Genomic DNA, 17224 nt, shown 5'->3' on the forward strand with positions numbered 1-17224 from the left:
CAACTTTGCTTAGAAAAAGAAAGGGAAGAAGTGGTAGCTTCTCCGCCATTGCTTCAACGCTAAGACTGTTTGAGCAGCCACAAAGAGATATGTGATTAAGGTGTTTGATCCGAGACAGGGACCATTTTACTGCTTCATTCCCATTTCCATTCACTATTACGTATCCTAATTTTGACATCAAAGGGAAAAGGGGGGGTTCCGGTGTGTGTGTGTGTGTGTGAGTGTGAAAACAAGAGTGTGTCTAGCTTCATTCCACTGCACATATAACATCAACAAGATAATTTAATTAATATGCATTTCATAGGGGTTAGATTTGTAAAAACAATACAAGACTAGTGGCAATTTCATCAACCAAATCCTATATAAACATCTAAAGTACTCTCACTCCTCCCAAATTTCTACCAGTCTTATCACTTATAAGCTTAGCTAAGAAAAATTGACCCTCCATCCTATTCCTACCAACTCTTATGGCCATGGCTTTCAAGATGGTACTCTACACACATTCATCAACATCTAACCCTTTTTCACACACAAATTTCGAGCTTTAAACTACTTCCATGTTCCAGGGCTATTAATTGTGGTTGTGGAGGAGTTTCGACTAATTTTACTTGTTTATTATGTTTGTACAGGCGGTAACAGGAATGTGGGTGACTGAAGAATGCAAGAACTCCTTCATGGAGATGAAGTGGAAGAAGATCCACAGATACATAGTGTTCAAGATCGATGAGGGCTCTAAGCTGCTCACCGTGGACAAGGTCGGCGGGCCTGGTGAAGGCTACGACGATCTCGCTGCCGCGCTGCCGGAGGACGATTGCCGCTATGCCGTCTTCGACTTCGACTTTGTCACCGTTGACAACTGCCGGAAGAGCAAGATCTTCTTCATTGCATGGTCCGTCAGTAGCTCTACATATATACTACCAACTTCTCTAATTTTATGGTATCATGTTGGAGTTGGACAATTTTAAACACTCTTACATACATGTTGATTACTTTGTTGGTCAGGGCACCAACAGCTTCAAGAATTAGAGCGAAAATGCTGTACGCAACCTCCAAGGATGGATTGAGGAGAGCATTCGATGGCATACACTATGAAGTTCAGGCCACTGATCCAACTGAAATGGGATTCGATGTGATCAAGGATAGAGTCAAATAATTGACGTGGATGGATTTGATGATTATCACAAGGAGTCAGTCAAATCATGCATGTTTTCGCATCTAATTAATCACTTTTAGTTTAATTTAATAACTCCCACTTAGAGATGCTTTTGTGGTTATTAGTAGTTGTGACCATCGCCTTTCCAAACTGTGGTGGTATTTGTATCACTGTTAATTACTCTAATTTGTAATAATCATACTTTTGTCTTGTCCTTATCAGATGATTAGTAATAATTAACCACTAAGCACCTTTACTCATCCCTATCCCTTTTTTTTTTTTTTTCTTTCTCTTTCAATGATTTCGAATGCCACTGCTGCTTACTTTAGATGACTGCATTAATTACATTTAATACCAGTTGTAAATTTTAGAATAAACAATAATAATATTAAATAATTATTAGTAATTATTCAAAACCAAATACTATATTTTGCACATACAATTGGTATTTATTTATTTAGATAAACGCTTTATGATAAATCGACTAAAATACTCTTTTAGATTATAAATTATATTTTTATGGACTTTTCTTCCCTATTGATTATTTACTTTACTCACCCTGGTGTTTTTACATTTTTTAAATATTTTTTTGTTAGAAAAAGTTCAATAAATATAAAATAATAATTTTCATCTCACTGTTTAGGCTTTATAATATTATTTTTTAGTTGATTAGGTATTTATAAATTTTGAAATAATGAAGGTATTTGTAATTATATAAAGTCAAATCTGAAATGTATTAAGATAAGGGTGGGAGAGGCAGAGCAAAATTACTCCCTACTGGGCTCATTGTTAAAAGGTCTGCGAGCAGCCCAAAATAAAGCCATATTGGGCCTTTCTGTTGGGGCCATGTAAAAGTGTGAGAATTGGATTGATGGCCGAAAGCAAAAGAGTCCATCATGAGTTGTGGTGGGGTCTGATAAGGTGGGCCTCCTCACATCAAATACCTGTCTCCCAAACCAAAATGGACCCATTACGATGCCCCGCTAATAATAAACGTACTGTTCTTGCTTTCTCCATCATTTTACCCGCACGCCTCTGCCTCTGCCTCTCACTTGCATTACATTATTACACAAAACATGATAGAAATAATATTTTCTTTTAAAAAAAACATTAATAAGAAAAAATCAAATCATATTAGAAAATGAGAGTAATTAATTATTTAAACTATAAAAATGTGAATAATAAAAGGGAGGCATGTACCAAATTTGCATTGTTGGGCAATTGATATTGGTTGCGGTTTGAAAGGGAACCATGTTTGTGTTGACTAAATCAACAGCTGCTCAAGAGTTACAAGTCATTATAGGTGCAAGCGGTTAGGACGTGAGTTATTAATAGTTTGGAAATGCTAACACTTCAATTATTGATGGACAAATACAATTGATTCATTTATTTGATGTTGAGTTGGAGATGATACTGTATTTAAGTTTCGGAATCAGTAACACACTACTATTCTACAGCATTGATTTTGTGGAAGATATTAATGGATTGAATTTCAAAAATAAAAATATATAAGAGTCTCAGAAAAAGGGTCATTTTCGGGTGGGCACTGAATTATTGGGTTATAGGTATAGTTGAAGTATGATACTGATACGTGCACAACATATTCACCAAACAACATGAAATGTATAGTTAGTGTCACGACAATGTCATTTTCGGGTAAGCACCTACTCATTCATTCATCCACCTCACACATATTTATTTTTATTTCTCCCATCTTTTTAGAACTATGCCTATTTCAAAAGTGGTATATCGAAATTAACACAATATTAAAATATGAATGTTAAAAAGAAAAGCTTGGGTAGGTAAGTAAAAAGGGTAAATAATTGGCGCCTCGTCCGCAGCAATATCCGCAGTCCATGCTGACTCATCACAGCAGTAGCACATATATTAAATAATGCTCCTCTTTTCACAAATTTAATAATAAATCCAACAAAACTCTGATTTATTAACGGCTAAAAACTTAGATTAGATGAATCAAAATAAGCAAGACAATGATTCCCCCTTATATCACTCCTTCACTCTCTTCACTTCACTCACTCTCTCTCTCTCTCTCTCTAACCATGGCTTCCCTTCATCATCTTCACTTGTTGTTCCTCTTGCTGGTCTTGGTTACCCAAATTTCAGCTCATCACACCCCTCAAACTTACATTATTAGAGTAGACAGCTCATCCAAGCCTTCCGTGTTCCCAACCCATTACCACTGGTACACTGCCGAGTTCACTGCACCCACCACCATCCTCCATGTCTACGACACTGTTTTTCACGGCTTCTCCGCCGTGCTGACTCCATTCCAAGCTGCGTCAGTTCTCAAGCACCCCTCAATCCTAGCCGCATTCCAAGACCGCCGCCGTCAGCTCCACACCACTCGTTCGCCGCAGTTCCTCGGCCTGCGCAATCAGCAAGGGCTGTGGTCCGAGTCTGATTATGGTTCGGATGTTATAATAGGAGTCTTCGACACTGGGATTTGGCCGGAGCGCCGGAGTTTCTCCGATCTGAATCTCGGCCCCGTGCCCAAACGCTGGAGAGGTACATGTGAAATAGGTGTGCGGTTCAATAGAAAGAACTGTAACAGAAAAATCGTTGGCGCCAGGTATTTTTCGAAAGGTCATGAGGCGGCTTCTGGGTTTGGGGGAATTGTTGGTGGAATTAATGAGACTATTGAATTTAAATCGCCGAGAGATGCCGATGGGCATGGGACCCACACTGCGTCCACTGCTGCCGGAAGATATGCTTTTAGGGCAAGCATGGAGGGCTACGCTTCCGGAATCGCAAAAGGCGTGGCGCCGAAAGCGCGTTTGGCGATCTACAAAGTGTGCTGGAAGAATGCGGGTTGCTTTGATTCTGATATTTTAGCGGCATTTGACGCCGCCGTGAACGACGGAGTTGATGTCATTTCAATTTCCATCGGAGGTGGTGAGGGCATTTCCTCTCCGTATTATCTCGATCCGATTGCAATCGGAGCTTACGGCGCCGTCTCGAGGGGAATTTTCGTTTCCTCCTCAGCTGGAAACGACGGGCCCAACGGAATGTCGGTGACTAATCTCGCGCCCTGGCTCACCACCGTCGGCGCCGGCACAATCGACCGAAATTTCCCTGCTGATGTGATTCTCGACAATGGAAGAAAATTCTCCGGCGTATCTTTGTACGCCGGTGAACCGCTGAATGGTAAAATGTATCCTTTAGTTTATCCTGGTAAATCAGGGGTGCTTTCTGCTTCCCTATGTATGGAAAATTCACTTGATCCTAACCTAGTGAGAGGCAAAATAGTAATTTGTGATCGTGGCAGCAGCCCACGAGTCGCAAAGGGATTGGTTGTTAAGAAGGCCGGTGGTGTAGGAATGATCCTCGCCAATGGAGTTTCAAATGGTGAGGGTTTAGTGGGCGATGCTCACTTGATTCCAGCTTGTGCTGTGGGCTCCGACGAGGGTGATCAAATTAAGTCCTACTTGGCATCCAATCCTGCTGCAAGCGCAACCATTAATTTCAGGGGCACTGTAGTTGGAACCAAACCAGCTCCGGTCGTCGCTTCATTTTCTGCCAGAGGGCCAAATGGGTTGAACCCGGAAATTCTCAAACCCGATTTGATTGCCCCAGGAGTGAATATCTTGGCGGCCTGGACCGAGGCAGTTGGTCCGACAGGCTTGGATGCGGATACCAGGAAAACAGAGTTCAATATCTTATCCGGCACTTCCATGGCTTGCCCCCATGTGAGCGGTGCAGCTGCCTTGCTGAGATCCGCCCACCCTGATTGGAGCCCCGCAGCAATCAGGTCAGCAATGATGACAACTGCAAGCTTAACTGACAACTCTTTCAATCCAATGCTCGACGAATCTAGTAAAAAACCTGCTACACCATATGATTTTGGAGCGGGTCACTTGAATCTTGATTTAGCCATGGATCCAGGACTGGTCTATGACTTGACCAATAATGACTATGTTAGTTTCTTGTGTGCAATTGAGTACGGGCCAAAGACAATTCAGGTGATCACGAGATCAGCGGTGAACTGCCCAATGAGGAAGCCATTGCCGGAGAATTTGAATTACCCATCAATAGCAGCTTTGTTCCCGAGCGGGTCAACAGGGGTCTCGAGCAAGACGTTTTTCAGAATGGTGACGAACGTGGGCGAAACAAATGCAGTTTACAGGGTGAAGATTGAGCCACCAAAGGGGGTGAACGTTGGTGTAAAGCCTGGGAAGCTGGTGTTCTCTGAGACTGTTAGGAGACTAGGGTACTATGTCACTATAACCATCGACAGCAAGCATCTGGTGTTGGATGATTCGGGTGCGGTTTTCGGGTCGCTCTCTTGGGTTGACGGGAAGCATGTGGTGCGGAGCCCCATTGTGGTAACGCAAATAGATCCATTGTGAAGTTGTGAATCTTGAAGTTAATTGGGGTTTTTATCTGATAGAAAAATCCAAATGGAGCATTGGCTGATGCTCAAACTAGGAAATGGTAGCATGATCCAGTTTGATAATTATTGATGATGGATGATGAGGCGGGGTAGGTAGGTTGTTGGTGTTTCCTCTTGTGGAGGGTGGATTGTAGAGTATGATGGGGGTGGGATATAGGAAATGCATTTCAGTGTGTTTCTTCTACCTGGTTTTTGGAAGAGTTTAAATAGTGTGATGGATGTATTTATAGATGATAATAGTGTTTGTGATCATCTTAGTATCAGCAGTAAGGGTTGTAAGTGCAAGGGATGCATTGTTATTCTATAGAATTCGCCTATATTTGGCTTTATGTTTGCTAATTTGCTATTTCTTTCTTCCCACCCCAACAAAAGATAGTAGGTTTATTATATCCCTTTTCAGTTTTTTTTCTAATTCTAAATTCTTTTTATTACAACATAACTTTGATATGTTATTATTACTCAGGATAAAGCCCAATTCCGCGGAAATTCAATTCTTGCAATAATTTATTTTACAAAATTGGAGTTAGTCAAAGAATTATAATTATAGAAATTACCCAAAACACAAAGTATAAAATAAGCAATGTTTTCCCCCCATTATGAATAATTTAGCGAAGAAAGGGAAACACACACACATATATATATAAAATAATGAAGTGAGGAGGTAGTGATCCATTTGCAACATGATAGGGAGCAAACAAATGAAGCAGGGGATTCTCACCCAAACATTACATAAGAATAATAATACCATACAATATCACAGGCTTGACTGAGCATGAAATGATTGATTAGGGCAGTCAGCATCCAATGAAGTCATGCTTTCAGTTTTTATATATTTTCACCGTAAAAATAAAAATTATTGAACCTCCTCTATAGTATTGTTGTGCAGAAATACAATCTTTTTACTTATTTAAAGAATATATATATAAATATATTATATGTTGGCTTCTTCCTCTATTTAATTTTAAATTTTGGCAGTGAATTAAAGAGTGGAAGCGTGTGCTTATAGAGCAATATGTGATGTGATGTAACAGATGGGGTCTTGCAGTCCACATGATCATCATCTTACCTACTAAAACCAAATCTCATTCTCAGATTTCAATTGAAATACCCAATAATTTCGCCTAATTCTACCATTTTTTTTTTAAAGAAAAAATTATGTGATGAGTCAGTATAAATATGAAGATGATTTCTGTTCTCTTAATTGCTTTAGCTGCCAAAGAGGAGATATTTGGAGTGATTGTCCCTCCATTTATGACCTACAACCCTCCCTATTTTATATGGATTATTATTTATTATGCACAACTAATCATAAGCTCAAAAAATTTAGATTCAAACTTCATGAAACATAGTAGTCGAAAACAAAATTATTTTATTCATTTTTTTCCCGGAAAATAAGAATTAAGTGAAATTTAGAATGAATTTTGTTACTGGAGTGTGTTGTGTTATGAAATCAGGAATATCAAATGGGCCTACTTCCTGGACTGGACTGACCCGATACAAAAATAAGCTTTAGATGGGCTAAGATGAAATAGTAAGCCGCTAACATACATTGCTTGGGCTTTTCGAAATAGTTGGGCCCAATCAAAATGGGAATATCGCAGATTTTTAAGGTTTTATTTCAGACAGAAAAATCTGATTATTAATAAAGTGCATCAGCAGTTACTTTTTACAGTGTTACGGCTAATCCGCGGCAACCACGCGGCCTCTCCAGCTCTTGCTTCGTGGCGTCAACTTCCAGTTCCAGAGCCAACTCTTCTCCTTCTTCTTCTTCACATCTTTGTCCTTCCTTAAACCGACCCCCCCCTGCATTCCTTATTTCCTAAGATTCCAACCATATAAAAATCTTGATTTCAATCCTCCATCTCAGTCTCATTCAAGAATCAACCTAAAATCAAAACCATGTCTTCTATGAGTCCCAAACACCGCAGCTCTCTCTACCCAGAAGTTGTTCAAACCAACCCTGAATCAACTTCTCCATTTATCTCCAACCCCAGCAAGAACCCTTCTTCCTCTTCATCTTTATACCCTTCTATTGAAATGAAAGATTTAGCGGAAAATCTCTTCCCAGAAACCGAGGAAGAAGGCCAAACCGGCGCCGCGCATCGGGGCGGAAATGCTTCTTTTGAATCATCTGAGGAAGTTATAATCAGAGTCCCGGGTGCAATTGTTCATTTAATTGATAAGGAGCAGAGTGTTGAGCTCGCCAACGGGGATTTCTGTGTAGTTCAACTGAAACAGGGAGATAATGTTGTGGCGGCTTTGGCTCGAGTTGGGGATGAAATTCAGTGGCCGTTGTTGAAAGACGAGGCAGCGGTTAAGCTTGATGATTCGCATTACTTTTTCAGTCTCAGGGTTCCTTCTGAAGGCGGCGAAATCAACAGCGACAGTATTTTGAATTACGGGTTGACAATAGCTGCTAAGGGTCAGGAGGGGCTGTTGAGGGAATTGGATTCAGTACTCGAGAAGTTTAGCGCTTTTAGGGTGGAGAAGGCAGGGGCGGTGGTGGAGCAAGGCTGGTGGGGAGCGGTGGCGAAGGAGGTTTCTCCGGAGGAGATGGAGAGAAAAAAAGAGGAGGTGGAGAAGAGCGCCGCTGCGTACTGGACCACGCTGGCACCGAACGTGGAGGATTACAGTGGGAGTGTAGCAAGGATGATAGCTGCGGGGTCGGGGCAGGTGGTAAGAGGGATATTATGGTGTGGTGATGTGACTGTGGATAGGCTAAAATGGGGGCATGAGTTCTTGAAGAACAGAGTGGGGAAGGCATCGAGCTCGGATGTTAGTCCTCAGGCATTGAGGAGGATGAAAAGGTATTATCTTTTGCATCTTTAGTTGTTAATATTCCATATATTGTGTCGTGTTTTATTACAATGTGAATTTAGTATGTGTGTTCGTCTGTCCTGACAGTCTTTTCTGTTTCCCAGTGGATGTCTTTGTGGGACAGGATAGCAATTATAAAAGAAATAAAAAATGAACTCATTTGATTAGGATTGAGTTTCTGCTAATTCCATTTAGATGCTTAAGCTCTAATCTTCGAGCAGAAATTGCTTAAAATTTGAATGACCTTGTCTGAATTCGCTTTTCACTAAAGCAATCTATGCTGGGATTATTATTCATGTAATTCAGAGAAAGTAGGCCCATGCTCCTTTTGCAATGTGTAGGTGTGTAAGGGAGAGATGTGATCTATTCATGAAACTGGTTGGCACTTCTGGAAGAAGAATGCTTTTTAGATGCTGATCGTTACTCTTTTTTTGGAGCGTTGTTCTAGGCTTTAAGTTGTGGAATCTACCTTCTCGAATTACACTTGTTGTGCTGTCCTTAGTTTGTTAAACTTGGGACATAATTACATCCTCCATACTCCACAGCTTTATTGGCTTGCATTTTGGTGACTAATTTTGGATGGTTCTATGTTTAAATGTACCTGATCCTCTTGTTCTTTAAAGTATTCATGTGTTTTTTATTGTTGAACTTAACAGGGTTAAGCGATTGACAAAGATGTCAGAGCAAGTTGCAACTGGCATCCTTTCTGGGGTTGTCAAGGTCTCTGGCTTCTTCACTAGTTCAGTTGCAAACTCCAAAGTGGGCCAGAAATTCTTCAGCCTTCTTCCTGGAGAGATCGTTCTTGCTTCCTTGGACGGATTTAGTACGTACTCTCTCCCCACTTCTGATCTCTACTTGATTTAGATTTTTGTTTCTGCCTTGATCTCCAAGGGTGATGGGCTTATTCCTCGGATGCGTGCTATATGCTGCTCTTCTCAGAACTGTAAAGTAAAATTGCATTAACTTTTCGCTTGCATGGCTGTTATTTGGCCTGAATTACAGACAAGGTGTGTGATGCTGTTGAAGTTGCTGGGAAGAATGTAATGTCAACTACTTCTGTGGTGACCACCGGTCTCGTGTCACAAAGGTGATCATTTGTTGCCTATTAAGTTTCTGAGCTTGCAATGAGCAACTAGGTTCTGGATTCTCTTTGTTTTATGATTTTTATCATACGGATTACCAGGATAGAAGATATTAATCAAATTGATTTTTTCTTACACGAGTGATTCCTCATGTAGTTTGTTCTTTGGACAGATATGGTGAACAAGCCGGAGAGGTGACGCATGACGGGTTAGGCGCCGCAGGGCATGCCATTGGCACTGCTTGGACTGTGTTCAAGATAAGGAAGGCTCTGAACCCGAAAGGTGTCCTTAAACCTACAACCCTGGTGAAGGCCGCTGCCAATTCTGCTAAATCAAAGGCTAAATGAACAAGTGATCGTCCCCTCGGGTCTTGTTTGACGTTTAAGTTACGGCCTGAAACTTAGACCTGTGGGTCATTGTAGATAGTTGTATTATGTTTGGCTTTGAGATGTAACTCGTACTAGCGTTTTTCTTCCCCTTGCTGCTTTTTGTTTCTCTTCTTTTCTTCTATCATTTGAATTGTCCCTCTTAATAGACTTATGGATTTTTTTTGTCAATGTGATGATTGGATTGGTTTGATTCAAGTAAGTTTTGACGAAAGACTGCAGTTGGCAGTGTTAATTGTATGTGCATCTTATCTTGTTGGTCTAGCGGAGCCGAGCATTCCGAAGGGCACCAAGCCAAGGAATGCAATAAGGCTCTACTGCTCTATCCCCATTGCAGCTATGAGCTTTGAGCTATGAGTTAGCTGTTCTGAGTTCTTTCTTTGAGTTAGGAGTTAACTGAGTTAGGAGTTAGTAGCTAGATGTTCCTTATGAGTTTGATGTTAGATGCCAGAGTCCGAACAGAGCTATTGAGTTATTGCTGGATCTTCTTTTTGTTCGTATAATAGAGATTCAAGCAGGCCTTATAGAGGGCTAAAGACTAATCAGCTTGTCTTAGGACTCTTTAAGAGCCTCTGGACCAACATGGGTGTGTGGGTAGATAGCTTAGTTAAGGACCTTAAAGGTTTGAACTTCAAGAAGCAAGCCGGCGTCTGACAGAGCGCCGATGTGAATGGAAGGCAAGAGTATTTGCTTTGATAGAAGCATTTGTATCCGCTGAAGGACTTTGTGCCAGCCAAAACCCATTAATATAAATTGAACTGGGCTCAAGTTCTTGCCTCTCTCCTCTGAAATACACAGATCCGCAATATTAGTATCCGCTCTTCAATCAGAGTGGCTTGCTAATAATGCACCTAAGTATGATGATATTAGGCTATGCGGGCCTTTTATGTGGATCCCTTCCGTGGATGAGGATAGAGGCCAATTGGCTCAAACGCTGGCGTCTATTTCGGAACCTTTACGCTTGGGGGAGCTGATGCTGACGGATGTAGTGTAGAGCTGATACTAATACTGTGGATTTGTTAAAGCAGCAAGTGGGGTTGGGAGGGCCAACGGTTGCTTCGATTTTGGGCTGGGTTTCTGTCAAACTTATAGGCCCAGGAGGGGCACGAACTTATAATCAATCAATGCACAACTTGTATAATAATAATAAATATAGAGAAAGACGTGACAGTATGATAGAATATGAAACGAAGATGTGCTTGTCCTGAAACCTTATCTTTGATGCTGATATTAGGCAGTGAGGGCAGGAGGAGGAGGAGAGGTAGTTCAAATTGGATGGTGTGGAGTGTGGTGTCTGTTGTAGGGAATTGGAAGTCCCTCGCTTGTGTGATAAATTATTTGTGTGATGTGTACATGACCACCATGACTGCGACCGCGCCATGACCATAAATACTCGAACAACTCCTTAATATTCAATATATAGATGAGTGCAATCAATCCCTTACCAGACCCTCCAACTCCATACTCTCCCTGCTGTCTGTAACCAAACGATTTGGACATCCTTCGCCCTATTTACAAGTTTAATATGTTGAGAGTTTGTACAAAGTGTGAATTAGAGTATGAATTCTTAGTTATTGGAGAGACATGAGATGGAGATGAATGTATGGGACCTCCTCCTCAACACCTCTTGCACTCACTTCATCATACATAATTGTTGGTAGTAGCTACTAGCTAGAATGGAGTGGGGGTGGGGTGGGGTCCCATAGTAATTAATTAATAAATAAGGGGGAAAATGAGAATAGGTGAGATTAAAGGGTTAATGGGCAATAAATGAGACAAGACAACCACCAAACCCTAAACCTTGTGGCCCATCCGGAGTCATGGTGGCCTCGCACTGCTTCCTTATGCCCCTTTTTCGCCCTTAACCCCCTCCCTATTAAGTTTTTTTTTTTAAATAAAAAAAATAAATAAATAGCACCCCCACCCCCACCCCCACCTATTCTTATCAACAACTAGTGGCCCACCTCCTCTCTCATCATATCTCACCAAACTCGCTTAACTTCTTTCACCTGCTCTGCTTTTGCTATCTTGCGCACCCTCCATCTCTCCACACCCCCTCTCCTTTTCTTTTTAAATTTTCAACGGAAGCCATTATCGATTCATTAATTACACCTTAAATTATTGGAGATATTATCAAATTTAAATCTCTCTCTCGCTCGCTCGCGCGCTCTCGTTCTCTCTATCTATATATATTTTAGGAATAATTACACTCTCGTCCTTTGAGATTTGATTACGCATAGATTTTCTATAGTTTGAAAAATTATATCTAACACTTTGAAGTTTGCTTCCATTAAACAAATAAGTCCTTCTGTTAGTCAAAATTTACTAAATTTGTTGATATTAACAAAAAAAAATTAAATAAAAGTTATATTTACCCAAAACTGACTTATTATTGACTTATAACAGGTCAAATAATCTTTTTATATCAATTACATTCATATATCTTTACGTGTTAATGTATGTGAAGAATAATATCTTTACCATTATAAAGGTGGTTTAGTTTGTAGCAAATTTTAAAATTTTAAAATACTTTTGTTCTTATTTAGTTTGTAGCAAAAATTATAGCATCACCACAATTTAATTATTGGCTTGATGCCTGTTTAAGTATTTTCTCATGCCTAATGAAAACCAAACATGCCGAGTGATTGAGAACCATTTGCGGTTCAAGCTAACAATCGGGCCCAAGTAGGTTGGGAAGCCCAAATAGAGAGAGGTAAAAAACTCAAAATCAACCTAGCAAGTCAAGGTCATTTCTCAAGGCGCATAATTGAAACGCCTCAAAGCTAAAAAATCAAAGCTCCCTTGGAGAGCATAATACGCCCCACAGCCAAAAGTCAAGCTTCCTTGAGGCGCATAATATTCTCCAAAGTCAAAACTTAAAGCTCTCTTGATGTGCATAATACGCCCCAGCCAAAAATCAAAGCTCCTTTTAGGTGTATAATACGCCCCGAAGCCAAAAGTCAAATTTTCTAGACGCGCATAATACGCCCCGAAGTCAAAACTCAAAGCTCCGTTGAGGCGCATAATACGGTCCAGAGCCAAAAGTCAAACTTTCTTAAGGCGCATAATACGCCCCGAAGCCAAAATCAAAGCTTTCTTGAGGCGCATAATATGCATCGAAGCCAAAAATCAAAACTCCCTTGAAGAGCGTCCAAAACTAAAGCTCCCTTGAGGTGCACAATATGTCCCGGAGCCAAAAGTCAAACCTCCTTGAGGAGCATAATAAATCCCGAAGTTAAAACTCAAAGCTTTCTTAAGGCGCATAATACGACCGGAGCCAAAATTCAAGCTTCCTTAAGGCGCATAATACGTCCCTCATAGGAGTACGTTTCATTATAATTTTAAGTTATATTTTGCTATATTTTGAGGTTAAAATACTACTAATCAAGTGTCATATTACAACATTATCTTATAAGGGATTGATGAAACAAAAAAGGAATAAAGAAGCAAAAAATTAACACTTGATAGATTAGAAGGAAGAGTTAGGCATACCCACGCCTAAACCTGCAGGGATATGACTGGAAAAGTAAATTCCAAGACGTGAATTTTGGAAGGATTTGAAATTGATTGGGACCCCTTTGGCTGATTGGAAACTACCTCAGCTGGAAGAATTTGTTTAGAATATTAATTTTACTTCCTAAGCTTTAGTTTTATTAGAAATTTACCTTTTTTTTTAACTCTAATAGGATTATGTAACTAGTTTGTATATATATGTGATGCAATTCTTTGATATCTCATTTTTGGAGGATATTCTCTGTGTTTTTCTATAATATTTTCTCTTCTTCTTTTATTTACTCACTTTGAAATTGTTCTCATACTTAACTTCTAAATTTTAACACAACACTATAAGACATAACATACCTGCAAAAAGAGTCCGTGCTCCGATCAAATTTCCAAATATCCTATAAATAATCAGGAACTAGAGGGTGACTGATGGAGGAAAAAACCAAACTAGAAATGAAAAGGTCATCATTTTCGAAAGAAAAGTGTTAGAGAAGGAAAAAATATCAATAAAAAGGAAAAAAAGTTGACATTTCAGAAGAAAGGTACTGAAGAAAGAAAGGAAAAAGAGAAAGATTGACATTCCAAAAAAGAAAGATATTGAAGAAAGAAAGAAATTTAAAAAAAAAAAAAAAAGAAGAGTTGACTTACTAAATTAGTGTAATATTGTATTAGGATATAAATACTCCATTCATTATTGAAATAAAAAGTTTGTATAGAACTCTATTGTAATGATACTGAATTTGCACCCCAATCAATATGTAGCAGGTACGTACATGAGGAGGAGAGTCAGCTCACCATACCATGGGATCTCATTATCATATCAATCACATTAGGTAGCCTTATTTCAGTGTCACATCATGTCAATGTGTTGGTTAGTGGTCGGTAATGCAGATTAAATGCAATGTGAGGTGTGCATGCATGCATGCATGCATCTATTCCAATCATTCATACATTCATTAATAATTCCCCTACCCCCCATTTTCTCAAGTATACACTATCATTTATGTCATTTGGTAGTTTGCACTTTCATTCACCAATTTGCATCTTTTGCATTAATTAGTGTTTTGTAAACTACTGGGTCAATGGCCAAACTAGTACATAGTGATTAATGGCTTCCTATGGTTGAAAAATCATGAATGATAAATTTAAAAATAATTTTAATTAATAATGTGTAGGTGATATGTGAATCATAGTTGATAACGTCCAATCATCGTATCTAATTAGTCGACTATGGGTCAATCACTGAAGTTGTGTATCCTGTTGATTGAAATCATATATTTATTACAGTGAAATGGTATACACTTTGAGTAAAATAATATGTTTGTTGGAATGAAAATCATAACTTTTTATTATCTTTTTTAGAATTGGACATATATATATATATATATATATTCACTTCATTTTTATCAAATCAAATCCTAAACATTCTAATATGTCGATTTCATAGAGTTCAAAATATGGCAAATTGTAATTTACCAAAATGTGATATATATAAAAAATAAGCAATTTACCCCTTATGAAAAATAAATTGAACAATTTATCCCTATTTAAAAAAGGTGCACAATAACCCCTTCATGCGAACGATGTTGTGCACATCACGTGCGTGATGTATACCGCCTATGTGAAGGGGGTGTTTTGCACATTTTCTTAAAATTTAGCGTGGTAAATTGGTGTTTTTTTTTTTACAAGGGGGTTAATTGTCTATTTTCTATATTATAGGTCGGTAAATAGCAATTTGCCTTTCCAAAACATCATTTTGATTTGCTGGTTATCAAAATTTGTAGTGCTACCAATTTAATAGTGTAAAATCATTGTATTCAAAAGACAAAATTACCATTGCCAACATTAACACCAGTGCTGAATAATATTATTATATAAATAAAAAGTAAAACTCTTATCTCAACTTCATAATACATAAATACGTCACATCCCTCCATCTTTGAACAACACATATTGATGCATGGAGTATTGAGGGATTGCGGTCATACTACACCAATATATATAATATGCTTAATTAATTTGTGCCCTCATTGCGTACGTATACGGATTAATATACTTAGATATATATTTTATTAACAGTCTGAATTTGGCAGCCCTATGAATAAATTATAGCGATGAAGTCGTCAATCAACCTGCACTTCCATCCTACCCAATGTATTTACTCACGTATCAAACATATAAATAAATTTAATAAAAAAAACAGTGTGTTTTATATAATTTGTGACGTACCCATTATTTATATATATTTTATTATATACAGCAAGCAATTAATCATCTAGATTTATTTATTTATAATAAGTATATATAGTGATGCCGCCATTCATGCTGTAAAATGTAATAAATTGCAGCATAGGAAATTAATTTTTTTTTATTTCTGATGAGATAGATAGTTTTTTTTTTAACAAAAAAATATAATAAACTTATTTATGTTTGTATACTTGTCCCTTTCTACACCATAATATTGTCATCAAATCATTAGAAATTGAAAATTTAATGATATTTTATTAATAGCAAAGGAAAAAAATATTGGAAAATATAGACATATACTAGTACAAAACCCGTGCCAAGGCACTGAAAATATTTTCAATTTTGATCTTGACTATAATAATAAATACTCAAAAATGCACATTTATAGGTTGATAATGACACCACCACACTATCTTTTTAAAGTAAAAAATGCCCTTCATAACAAAATAACTAACTTATTTAACTTTTCAAAATTATATTAATTGATTACTATAATGTACTGGTTTATATATTTTACTCTTATTTATAATATATTTTAAAGTGTAAAAAATTATTTATTATATATACGTAGGAACAACGTGCCACAATATCTAGTAATAAAACAACCTCTATGCAGTGATTCTAATAAGAATTAGATAAAATATTATTTTTTTTGGACTTGAATGAGTTATTATTAATTATTTAGAAAAATGTCTAGAAAATCATTGATTCTTATATATTTCTTAATTTAAATCATGGTTTGCTTATGTCATAATATCATATTTTACTTATATGGTATCTCTCTAACTGCAGTCTGCAGATACAAAATATCCTAAATTTTCAAAACTACATTTTTTGTTTTGTGCTTTATTTAATTCATCAGTTCATCCTTATTTTAAATATCATACAATTTACCTTCAATATGTGGAGCATAGCTTATAATTATTATTAAAGTATGTATCATTGTAGATAAGTGGAACTTAAATGGATAGATGTTTTATTGTATATAGATAGATAATAGGTTGGTTGGTCAAATGAAAAAGTGTAGATGAGAAAGATCAAGTGGAAGAGGGGCGTTGAGTTTGGAGAAGATGAGGCCTACGTGGTGGGGCGGCGGCTGCCAACCAGCCGGAGTTAGTGTTGGTGGCGCTGCACTTCATTTCACTCCATTTTTCCTTCAACCCTCAATAATTAGGAATATTTAAAAAATAAAAAAAATTGTTACTTTCCTATGATGTCATTATCACAAAGTAAAAAAGAGGTAAGCCCATATTATAAAATCAAAGGAAAAGCAGAAATGGAGTGGAAGCCTACACACTCTCTTTCTCTCTCTATACTTTCTACTCATCACCATCTCACTTCCCACATGCTTCTTCTAATTCAACCTTCAAGAATTAATTAGGGTTGTTAGGATTTGGATGAATTAATGGATGCATCATGTTGGAGTCTATAGTATGAGTAATCAGTAATCTCCCCCCTTCATTTTTATCAATTTGTTCAACTCCAACCTACCTACTCATTAATGATTGATGATTTAGTATTCTACTCCAACCCTACTAAGCTAATTATCTCTTCACCTCACCTCATTCTGAATCTAATTCATAGTACAACATACTATATATAGCAGTACTTGAACAAGTACCTC

The 17224-nt window shown here is 38.0% G+C and overlaps 3 protein-coding genes across 3 annotated transcripts; all 3 read left to right on the top strand.

The window, feature by feature from the left end:
* Positions 1–337: 337 nt before the first annotated feature.
* Positions 338–1413, top strand: LOC105169779 (actin-depolymerizing factor 5). The gene is made up of 3 exons (XM_011090290.3): positions 338–488; positions 630–889; positions 1003–1413. Exons 1-3 carry the CDS (start codon positions 468–470, stop codon positions 1151–1153), a joined length of 432 nt encoding a protein of 143 aa, XP_011088592.1. The 5' UTR covers positions 338–467; the 3' UTR covers positions 1154–1413.
* Positions 1414–3115: 1702 nt separating this feature from the next.
* On the top strand, positions 3116–5903 carry LOC105169781 (subtilisin-like protease SBT1.6). The gene has a single exon (XM_011090291.3). The coding sequence runs from the start codon at positions 3145–3147 to the stop codon at positions 5518–5520; it is 2376 nt and encodes a 791-aa protein (XP_011088593.2). The 5' UTR covers positions 3116–3144; the 3' UTR covers positions 5521–5903.
* Positions 5904–7252: 1349 nt separating this feature from the next.
* On the top strand, positions 7253–10047 carry LOC105169782 (protein EARLY-RESPONSIVE TO DEHYDRATION 7, chloroplastic). The gene is made up of 4 exons (XM_011090292.3): positions 7253–8371; positions 9038–9204; positions 9384–9468; positions 9636–10047. Exons 1-4 carry the CDS (start codon positions 7464–7466, stop codon positions 9808–9810), a joined length of 1335 nt encoding a protein of 444 aa, XP_011088594.1. The 5' UTR covers positions 7253–7463; the 3' UTR covers positions 9811–10047.
* Positions 10048–17224: the final 7177 nt, after the last annotated feature.

This window comes from Sesamum indicum, linkage group LG8 (genome assembly GCF_026168435.1).
Source record: "Sesamum indicum cultivar Baizhima isolate 11 linkage group LG8, ASM2616843v1, whole genome shotgun sequence".
Lineage (NCBI taxonomy): Eukaryota > Viridiplantae > Streptophyta > Magnoliopsida > Lamiales > Pedaliaceae > Sesamum > Sesamum indicum.

Coding starts and splice junctions, on each gene's coding strand:
- LOC105169779 (XM_011090290.3), top strand. CDS start 468: ATGGCCATGGCTTTCAAGATG. Junction 489..629: donor TGGCCATGGCTTTCAAGATG/GTACTCTACACA, acceptor ATGTTTGTACAG/GCGGTAACAGGAATGTGGGT. Junction 890..1,002: donor AAGATCTTCTTCATTGCATG/GTCCGTCAGTAG, acceptor TTTGTTGGTCAG/GGCACCAACAGCTTCAAGAA.
- LOC105169781 (XM_011090291.3), top strand. CDS start 3,145: ATGATTCCCCCTTATATCACTCCTTCACTCTCTTCACTTCACTCACTC.
- LOC105169782 (XM_011090292.3), top strand. CDS start 7,464: ATGTCTTCTATGAGTCCCAAACACCGCAGCTCTCTCTACCCAGAAGTT. Junction 8,372..9,037: donor GCATTGAGGAGGATGAAAAG/GTATTATCTTTT, acceptor TGAACTTAACAG/GGTTAAGCGATTGACAAAGA. Junction 9,205..9,383: donor TGCTTCCTTGGACGGATTTA/GTACGTACTCTC, acceptor CCTGAATTACAG/ACAAGGTGTGTGATGCTGTT.